Raw genomic sequence first — 10,000 nt, 5'->3', positions numbered from 1 at the left:
GCAGTCTGAGTACCGTTAGCCGCAGTCTGAGTACCGTTAGCCGCAGTCTGGGTACCGTTAGCCACAGTGTGGGCCACGTTAGCCACATTCTGGGCCACGTTAGCCGCAGTCTGAGTACTGTTAGCTGCAGTCTGGGCAGCGTTAGCCACAGTCTAGGTACCATTAGCCGCAGTGTGAGCAGTACTAGCTGCAATGTTAGCCACAGTCTGGGCAGCGTTAGCCGCAGTCTGGGCCACGTTAGCTGCAGTCTGGGCAGCGTTAGCCACATTCTGGGCCACGTTAGCCGCAGTCTGGGCCACGTTAGCTGCAGTCTGAGCAGTGCTAACCGCAGTGTTAGCCACAGTCTAGGTACCATTAGCCGCAGTGTGAGCAGTACTGGCTGCAATGTTAGCCACAGTCTGGGCAGCGTTAGCCGCAGTCTGGGCCACGTTAGCTGCAGTCTGGGCAGCGTTAGCCACATTCTGGGCCACGTTAGCCGCAGTCTGGGCCACGTTAGCTGCAGTCTCAGCAGTGCTAGCCGCAGTGTTAGCCACAGTCTGGGCAGCGTTAGCTGCAGTCTGGGCCGCGTTAGCCAAAGTCTGGGTAGCGTTAGCCACATTTTGGGTACCATTATCCACAGTCTGTTGAGCTGCAGATGCCTGATCAGCCAGCAGGGGTTGCTGCTGCACAATATCATCCCAGCTGAGAGAATCCCTCCCATCGCTGGTGCACAGTTAGAGACAATAACATACATCACTCTTTATGCAGCCCTGGGGTTGCTAGTCAATCTGCACTGGCACAGTCTTTGGTTCTACTTTGATTCTATTTTCAGCACTGCCCACTATTATCAACCAGACACAAACACCAGCCAATCAGATACTTCATTAGTGCAGAGTTGGTCACATGACTCTGCCCACCCCCAGTGTACAGACGCACAGAGAATGTGACTGTCCCACACAGTAAGGCCGAGCATCCAGCATCATCATTAAATTTATTACTCACATTTAGCTCATTTTTACAGGGAACCATACAGTCTATCCACAGCATGTGGTTCTGTTCTTCACTTTCCATGACTAATGTAAACACTCGTTTATGCGATTTCAATTCCTACACAATACTTTTCTACAGCTCCAGTGAGCGCCAAACTTCTGATTAGGTTTAACACCTGAGCAAGACACCTAACCCCTAACTGCTCTGGTGAATGAGAGGCATCAATTGTAAAGCGCTTTGGATAAAAGCGCTATATAAATGCAGTCCATTTACCATTTACCATAACACACTAAATGCGACCAAAAATTATGAAATAAAAATTAAACGGCATTTAAAATGATGCTTGTTTTAAAGCCAGTGTGCGTTTGCTTAAACATTTAGGACAGTGTCACAGAGGTGAGCCACACTTTAATAGTACTATTGCACCGCAGTGTCTAGATTGGATATTCCCCCTGACTGAAATATACTGTTCTCATAACACACTTATTCTGCAGTGGAAAATGGGCCAGCGCCTGAACTGAGCTCTCCTCTGTCACCATCATATTTCACACCTACCCATTACCGCCGTACGGGTGAAATCATGTCACGTGATTAGAAAACGTGCGTCCGCTAACACCGAAGCCCCTCTGAATGCGCCCGTCCGACTGAAATTAAAATCCAGCTCCTCTCAGCACGACGCTCCAAGTACATCGCATTCCTTTTAAACCCAATGCTCCCAGCTTAAGTAAATTCTGTCTCTTCTGAACACGGTCTAATGAATAAAATGAGAGAGGAACCCTGAGTGTGGCAGAGAACATCAGCCAATTGAAATTCAGTCCTGTCACCTCCTGTGTCATTTATAGTTGGTGTAAATGCAGGGGAGAGATTGTGCTTGGCTTCGCATCAAGTAGGTCTACAGTGTCTGCACATTGGTCTACACATTGTCTGTCTGCAGTGTTTGTTGCAAACAGGATAATATGAACCACAGTCACTGTTGAACTGAATCTCCAGATGTACAGCAGAACTATGTTGCACAGGGTAGTTAATATAGGTTAATTCTGGAGCTCGACAGCGCTGAACTTGGAGACGAAGGAACTGGACGCGCCGTGCGTACGCTGTTTCCCTGTTTGCGCTTCCTGTTTCTCATGCACACTCTTCTGCTCTTTTGTGCACGCTCTTCCTCGGGCACACTCTTATTCATGCTTTGTGCACACTCTTTTTTTGGACTTTGTGCACACATTTTTGTGCTCACTATTTCTGTGCACACTATTTGTGCAGTCTTCCTTGCTCATTCTTTTTGTGCACGCTCTTACTTGTGCATCAGATTAGTTGAGCTTTGCCCAGTAGCCCAGTAATCAAACCCTGGACAGTAAGGGATGGGCCCCCCGAACACAGGCAGCCTGGGAAACGGGGATTTGTGTTAACGTGAGCGCATGCTCTGCCATCACTTTACATCCTGAAAAATTCTGATCTGCTCACTTTTGCTGATCTTTAAACCATCTGAACAGATCCCTCGCTATTACAGTCAAACACATTGACTAATTTACTTATGATAAAGATCCTCTCAATCCCTATGGCCCTTATATGAGCTTATATGATAAAGATCTGTCAGTGTACAGTGTCCTAAAGGAGCAGAGTATAGGTGCGTACAGAGATGTACCTTTAGAAGCAGAGTACAAGTGTGTACAGAGATGTACCTTTAGAAGCAGGGTGCAGGTGTGTACACAGATGTACCTTTAGAAGAAGAGTACAAGTGTGTACAGAGATGTACCTTTAGGAGCAGAGTACACGCGTGTACAGCGATGTACCTTTAGAAGCAGAGTACAGGTGTGTACAGAGATGTAGGCTACCTTTATAAGTGTAGTACAGGTGTGTGTAAAGGTGTTTCTTTAGGAGGGGCCTCCAGGCAGTAAGATCCTATCTTCATCCTCCTCATCACTGTGCCATTGGGACTTTGCTCGCCACTGTTGTCAACAGAGTCGCAAAGGAGAGGCGGTGACACGCGGTGATGTAATCAACATTCTAAATTCTCATAAATGTAAAGCGCGAGGGCTCGGATGTTTCACCCCCTCTTCAACCCACTCTTGCATCGGCGGGAAACGCGCTGTCTATCCCGCGAGTAAAATAAAATAAACTTCCAGCTAACTAGATTGCAGCCGAGACACATACACAATTTAATCGCAGGAAACTGTTGGATTTTATGCCGCAAGTGTCAGAGCCTCGCGCTCAGGACCGCTGACTGCTCCTTTTCCCGGGTCTGGCAGCGATAATTTCACAAGGATTCATTTCAACTGCTTCAGGGTAGACTGTTGACAATTAAAATCCCTCCCTCTCTCCCTCTCTCTCTCTCTCTCTCTCTCTCTCTCACTCACACACACACACACACACGCTCATTGGCACATGCTCGCACACACATGCACAGATGAAAGGCGCCTAGTTTCATTTCATCACCAGCAAAGATGCCCGTTTTTAGCGAGCCACCCTGCGGCGCTTTTTTAGCACCTCGCCTAATTCAGGCCGTATCCGTCGCGCAGGGATCCCGAAGAACATTTGGGTGGAGAGGGAAATTCAGATGCTATGCATACAACTAGTCACCAACACATTAATTCCCCTCAAAGAAAACATCATTTACAACCCCCCCCCCCCCCCCACCCGACCCCCTCACCATCAGTCGAATAGTAACTACGCTTAATATCTATAATATGTCATCCCTGCTTAAAGTCACGGGGCGTGTGCATATTTAAGGAAAACATGGAGACGCGGACGTGCAAAGGTGTGATAGCGCCTCTCACCTCCTCGCGGGGGCTTTCGGCGTCTTCCTCGGGAACCGTGGTGGTGCTGCTTTCGCTGGTCGGCGCCGCGGATGCTGGGGACATGGTGGTACTGGTGTAAATAATGAAGCATGGATCACCTCTGAAATTAATAGCTCCGAATCACAGCGCCACGAAAACTCGCCAGCAAACAAATACATTATCCAAGTCAAACCCCTCTTAAATTAATTTTTAAAAACCCCGGTTTAAAAAAAAAAAAAAAAGCTTAGAGCACCCCTTTCCCGGCGCATCCGCTCATGCAGGGCTTCCGTACGGGTTTGTATTTGTTGCATGTCTACGTGTTTCCAAGACCAAAAAAAAAAAAAAAAAAGATTTTGAGAACAAATTGGCTTGATTCAGATATCCGTCCCCGTGTTGCTGTGTGAGAGAAAAGGGTTCGAACGGTTGTACCAACAACGAAAAAAATACATAAATTAGCTACCCCCTCGGTGAAAAGTCATTTCTGTCAGTCGGATTATAATATGGACAAAGACATTCGTGTAAAAGAAAGGTAAAAGCGTTAAGCGCGAGCGCACGTCTCCGGGCGGCGTGTAAGGACTACAAATGAGCTGCGTTCGCGAATAAACGGCGTCGCGTGGCTGTTTGCTATCCGCTCCTCGTCAGGTAGCCTAATAAATGACGAGACAGCGGCGGCACTGGCAGATTTTTTCCTTTCTGTCGAATTGCATCGGGAGGGGGGGACGTGACCTTGCCAGTATGCTACGGGTTGTCATCAATTCAGTCAGCAACATAAATGTGGCGCTGATCTAGGCAAAACCAAAATAAATTAGTTTTTTTAGGATGAAACAAAAAATCTGGCTAAAGGCGCTTCTGTAAATGTGATCCTGCTGAGAGGGAACCTGCTAATGAGTATTGAAAATACAGGGTTGGTACGCTAATAGATTTTAATCAATGCAATTCCAATCCGAAAGGTAATAATAATAATAATAATAACACACATGTATGTATTTATTTTTTGTCTTTGGGAGATGCTGTGGCCCATGGCAGCCTACTCATCTGATTCATATCATTTTATTAGAGCCAGCACCAGGAACACACCCCTGAAGTGTTCCAGTTAGGCAGATTTCCTCCACTTTGCCACAAAATTACATTCATAAATCATTGTGCCACATGCTCCTGTAGTACAGTGTAACCTGTAGCATCCGAGCTAGCTCTGTATTGTAGTACTATGTAGCCTGTAAACATATAGCATCAGGGTTACTTCTCTACTGTAGTACAAGGCTATGTAGACTGTAAGCCTGTAGCATCAGGGCTAGCTCTCCTGTAGTACTACACAGTTGTAGCATCAGTGCTAGCTCTCCTGTAGTACAGTGTAGCCTGTAGCACCAGTGATCGCCATCACTGTGTGGTGAATGTGAAAAAAGTTTTTAAATGATTTGTAACTAGTTAAATTTTCCCACTACTATTCTGCGAAAGGAATAGAGAAGGATTCACCTCCAAGAACGAGCAGAATTGCCAGTCTGTGCACTGACTAATGATTGTCCCCAGTGGGCAGTTGGAGGGTTGGGTTTGATTCAAATTTTCCTCCTCCTGCTGGACGGTCCCCTGGGACCAGTTATGCAACAGAAGCCGATTGGCTGTCATACCAGTGTAAATGGGACTAGAACATATATGCAGTGCCTGGCTGTAGAAGACATCATTTGGCCTAGTCGCCGAACTGCAATACTGGGAGCTGTTTTCATTTGAACACCTCATTTAAGACTGTGCCTTCTTAAACGTGCTTTACACCACATTCATAATAATGAAGTAGTGGCAACTTGCTTAAACCTGTCATGCAGAGCTAATGACAAACTGGCTGGAAGGTGGCTTTCTCATGACCTTTGACCTCTCTGGCTCACGCAGTCCAGTCCGGACAGTCCCAGGGAAGCAGCCGGACCAGCATGGTGGTCTTTGCCCAGGTTGTAGTCTGGCGGGAGCAGGACGTCTTTATCGAGGCAGCGGGAAACGGACAGACGGGCCGAGCGTCATCCCCGTGGAGACAGCGAGGGGTGTGAGTTCTGCCTCTCTGAGTCACCCAGCTGGACTCAAAAAGAGCCGTTTTAGAATGTTGGCTGTTGCTTTAGGTGTGTTCCTGTTAGAGAGCTTTATATTAAAATATTTTCTTGTTTTTAACCTATGGAATGAAAAATTTAAAATTTCTCTGAAAATCTGGCCTTGAAACTCTACACTTGAAAGGTGTAATGACACCTGAAAGACAGGTGACAAAAAATTTGAGAATTTATAAAATAGTATTCCTAATGTTTAGCGTCCCCTTCTGGTCATTGATAGAAAAACATGACAGCCAGCAGGGGAATGGGTTTTAAAAAAAACGTTAAACTTGAATTTGCCTCAGTGGAAGATTTACTGCTTCTGTGTTGCACATTTCACTGTAATTTTGCACTGCAGTGTTCACGCCCGTTAGCTTGCGGGCTTCTTCGTTACTGCTGTTCCGTGTTGAATAAAGACGGCCCTGCGCGAAACGCACCCGGCTTATTTGCAGTTATTTATAAACTGCAGAATATTTGTGTCTCACCACCCACCAGCACTGCAGGTAACCTGCTATGTACAATTTTGACAGTGCTGTTGCTTTTGCTATCAGCAAACGTGATGTTCTTTTAAAAAACAATAAACTATTTGATGTGCGGTTATTAAAATATCAATTTTAAATGTATGGTAATGGCCTAAGAGAGAATATGTAGACCCAGTCAGTCCATCTAAACCCACAAACATTATCACACCTTCCCACGCGCCAACACACAACAGCCCTCTAGGAATTTAGTTTCCACTAAGAACACCAACACCCACTGCTCACATGCGTACTCAGAAGGAGGTGTGAGATTGCTGAAATATATTTATTTATATCATATTCAAAATTAATGTGGTGTGTGATCGTGAATGTGGTGAAGTAATATAATGTAGTGGCAGTTGGAAGGGATTATATCTCAAAAATCGTCATGTTTGAAATAAGTGATAGAATAGACTGCAGTAGTTTGTGTAGTCCACAAGGGGGAAGTATTGTTCCAAGATTAACTAACATCGTAACTTCAAATTTTCAGTGTTTTTTTATACGTCGTTCGTAAAACACTTTATGTGTTATGACACACACTTAATTGTTTGGATTATTTATTAGTAAAGGTCTACAGTGTACTGCTGTAAAAATAAATAAAATGTTGCACATGTATTTCTCAGTAAAATATATGGGTAATGTTTATAAATAGGTTTTAGTTCCTCCTTTTGAGAAATCCAAGCTGCTGTGTTCTAAACATGTTGCAGTTTGTTCAGGACACATTTTGAAACTCCAGCAAGTTAAGATGAGCAGCATTACACATGGTACGTGAGAAATCAAAACCACAAACATGATGTTCTGGCAGAACTGACCATCAGAAACTGAAGCCAATTCAGTGAGTCTCAGCCTAGAAATACCGAAACAAGATTCTCAAATTAACCCAGATACCGAGCTCCTGCTTTCCTTTCCTCCTCTCTGAGTGTGAATAACAGGAGTTTCCAGGCCTCAGGGTTTCCTGTAACTGAGGACTGAAAGACGGTAAGGACACATATTTCACATTACTGTTCATAATTCAGCCTACAAAGACATGGTATTTAAAAAAAACTACAATGACCATGCACTCTGAAATTGCTCATGTTCTTCCTGGATTGGGCCTCCTGCTGCTGGGAAACCCTGTAATTGCTGAAGCTGGTGCTGTCCCAGCAGCACCCATCACCCACTGCTGAAGGGCTCTGTTAATGACTTCAACTGTGACGGTCCATCGTGAAAGGAATGCCTAAATCACAGGGGGCAGTTAGAACAGTGACCCTAACCCCCATCTACCCACCCCAGCCTTATGGAACTGAAGCATGACTGTGTCAGACCCTAAAGCAGGCTCCTGGACGTTAGTAACATATCACCACAGCACTGACAGTGATAAAAATTATTTTGAGTGAGGAAGGAATTCAGTTCTGCACTGGCAGAAAGGATGTTGTTTGTCTTCACAGAAATGTGAATAAATACTTGTTCCAACAAATGTTCCGTGCTCTGGGTAAGCTTCATTGCATTACAGTTGTTTATTTATTTATTTTTTTAAATCCAGAACATAGTTACTTCTCAAATCGGCCAATGTTTTTGTTCGGTTCCAAAGATGCAGTATCAATGTGTTTAAACTTGGCCTTGATAATGACCCTGAAAATAACGCACACAAAATGTCCTTTCATAAAAGGAGAATCTACGCTGTTAAGAATCTTAATTTCGACATGCGACAGCCGTGAGACTTCGTTCCTGAATAGGAGAGGTCAAAAATCCAGTTGAACCGGGGGAGTCCACGGCCCCGGCATGCTTGTAATCCGAGCGCATACCACTCCCTCCGGGAATTCCCCACGAAAACAAAAACAGCCTGCCTGCGCGAGCCTCTGCGCAGTCTTTCGCGTGTCAGGCAACGCTGACGCTATCGCGTTACCGCTCACGTGCTTGGATCTGTCTAAACGGTCGTGTTCGGAAGCTGAGAGACGGAGAATTAGATGCCTCTAGGCGATTTTTATACTTTGGTTGTGTATTAATAAGTGGATAGGACCGACTTTTTTTTAAAAATCGGCAAGGACACACATTTTAGTGTTGGAACTGAAAGTCGAGTTTAGTAGCCTATTAGTAGCCGGCTTGTGAGCAGGGGAAAAGAGAAGCTCTATGAAACGCAACGTTTCGGTCGTTCGTTTTCAGAGAACTGCGTCTGTTTCTCTGATGAGGTCGACCTCACACACCCGGGCTACCCCGCACCTCGAAACAGGTAGAACTTTTGCAATTTAAAAGTTACTGCATCTTGCAACCTGACATGGCGAACAGCGACTACGAAAAGAGGAAAGTGGATCTATCCGAGGACGGTCAAATTGACTCTGGTATCGACTCGTTCAGATCTCTAAACAAGGATTACCAGTGTATTAAACCGACACAAGGATCGAATGCCGAGGACAATGAGGGTAACAACGACAAGTTGGACAGTGTCAGTGGGGACCGCTTGGACTCGGCGTACGGTTCATCGTCGCTCACAGTTGACAGTCTGAACGAGATAATCCAGAGTTGCAGCATTTCGGAACAACCTGAATCGGAAAACCCGGAGTCCTGCAGTGAACAGGAAGTAAACCTACTAACTACGGTCACTGAGGATGGAGACACGTACGTATTTTTATATTTCATTTGTATATGGTTCATTGAATGAGAATCTCTAAATATATTAACATATTCGACTTTATTTATTGTTTGGTGATTAGCTTCATTTTTTTTACACGGACTTACTTTATGTGGTTTCATGATTCATAACTTAAAAAATCTTAATAATAATATTAGTAAAAATGTTGTTTTTGGAACATTTAGGCTGAATTATTTTTTTGAGAATGTTGAAAAAAGAATATTGCTGTTTATGAAGTAACTGCATGGGATTCATTGATGAGTAAACATCAAAAGAACCTGCAACATGTTACCTGAGAATAGCATTCCTTCATTATGGACAGTCACCGGAGTGATTCCAGTTTGTAGGTGTGTCGGTAGTTTTCCTCAGATATTTTTAGAAAACACATTTTTTTAACGCCAGATCTTTGCATTAAAATAGTTATTTTAATGGCATCCGTTCGTTGCCCCGTTTATTTTAAGCAATCGTGTTAATTTAAGCGAAGTAGCAACTAGGTCAGCCAGTTTTTTTTTTGTTTTTTTTTGGTAATCGGACAATTATACGTAACATTACGTGAGACATTGAGCTCATCGGCTTTAAATAATTCTGCGAAGAACAGTTGACAAAGACAATTATAGACGATGGATACCAACAGTCTATTCCAGAAGACTCAGATTGGCAGTTGCCTGCCCATATAAGGGCAGTCCACTGTGAAACTCCTGAATTTTTCTGTATCTATCGGTCCGCATTACACCTTCAGGAATGTTAGGCCAAATCTGAAGGCTGAGCAGAGTTAGAGACTCGGAAGCTTTCCCTCCAGTGTGCGCGTTGGCGCGCGCTTGCCATATAGTTACCCGACACGCGGCTAACTTCGTGCAGAATGACTGGTTTTTGAACGAGAAGGATGCCGTTTCCACCAGTTGTCTCTGGCGCGCTGCTTTTGTCTAGCAGTGCGAAAAGCATGAAGTAACTTTAAACAAGGTGGAAGTGTAGGACACGCACACACAGTGTTGAATCACTTGATATTTTTATGATGTGGTCTTCAGTATGGTTTCCCTGTAAGATGTGATGATGGGACAAGGGACCTGC

The 10,000-nt window shown here is 44.5% G+C and overlaps 3 protein-coding genes across 3 annotated transcripts in view; 2 read left to right on the top strand and 1 right to left on the bottom strand.

Moving 5' to 3' along the window:
• The window catches only part of tmem151ba (transmembrane protein 151Ba), a 14,944-nt gene extending 10,396 nt beyond the window's left edge, over positions 1-4,548 (bottom strand). Inside the window, exon 1 of the mRNA XM_035422782.1 lies at positions 3,741-4,548. Within this exon, the coding sequence (XP_035278673.1) occupies positions 3,741-3,824 (84 nt within the window). The 5' untranslated portion in view covers positions 3,825-4,548. The remainder of the gene's footprint in view (positions 1-3,740) is intronic.
• Positions 1-5,746, top strand: part of tcte1 (t-complex-associated-testis-expressed 1) — a 21,614-nt gene extending 15,868 nt beyond the window's left edge. Inside the window, exon 5 of the mRNA XM_035422792.1 lies at positions 5,622-5,746. Coding sequence (XP_035278683.1) covers positions 5,622-5,684 — 63 coding nt within the window. The 3' untranslated portion in view covers positions 5,685-5,746. The remainder of the gene's footprint in view (positions 1-5,621) is intronic.
• A 2,415-nt stretch (positions 5,747-8,161) lies between these two features.
• The window catches only part of nfkbie (nuclear factor of kappa light polypeptide gene enhancer in B-cells inhibitor, epsilon), a 10,256-nt gene continuing 8,417 nt past the window's right edge, over positions 8,162-10,000 (top strand). The window contains exon 1 of the mRNA XM_035423787.1: positions 8,162-8,919. Within this exon, the coding sequence (XP_035279678.1) occupies positions 8,579-8,919 (341 nt within the window). The 5' untranslated portion in view covers positions 8,162-8,578. The remainder of the gene's footprint in view (positions 8,920-10,000) is intronic.

The sequence above is a fragment of the Anguilla anguilla genome, chromosome 6 (assembly GCF_013347855.1).
Source record: "Anguilla anguilla isolate fAngAng1 chromosome 6, fAngAng1.pri, whole genome shotgun sequence".
In the NCBI taxonomy this organism is placed as follows: Eukaryota; Metazoa; Chordata; class Actinopteri; order Anguilliformes; family Anguillidae; genus Anguilla; species Anguilla anguilla.
Note: the sequence above shows the minus strand (reverse complement) of the source record. Positions and strands in the feature narration are given on the sequence as shown.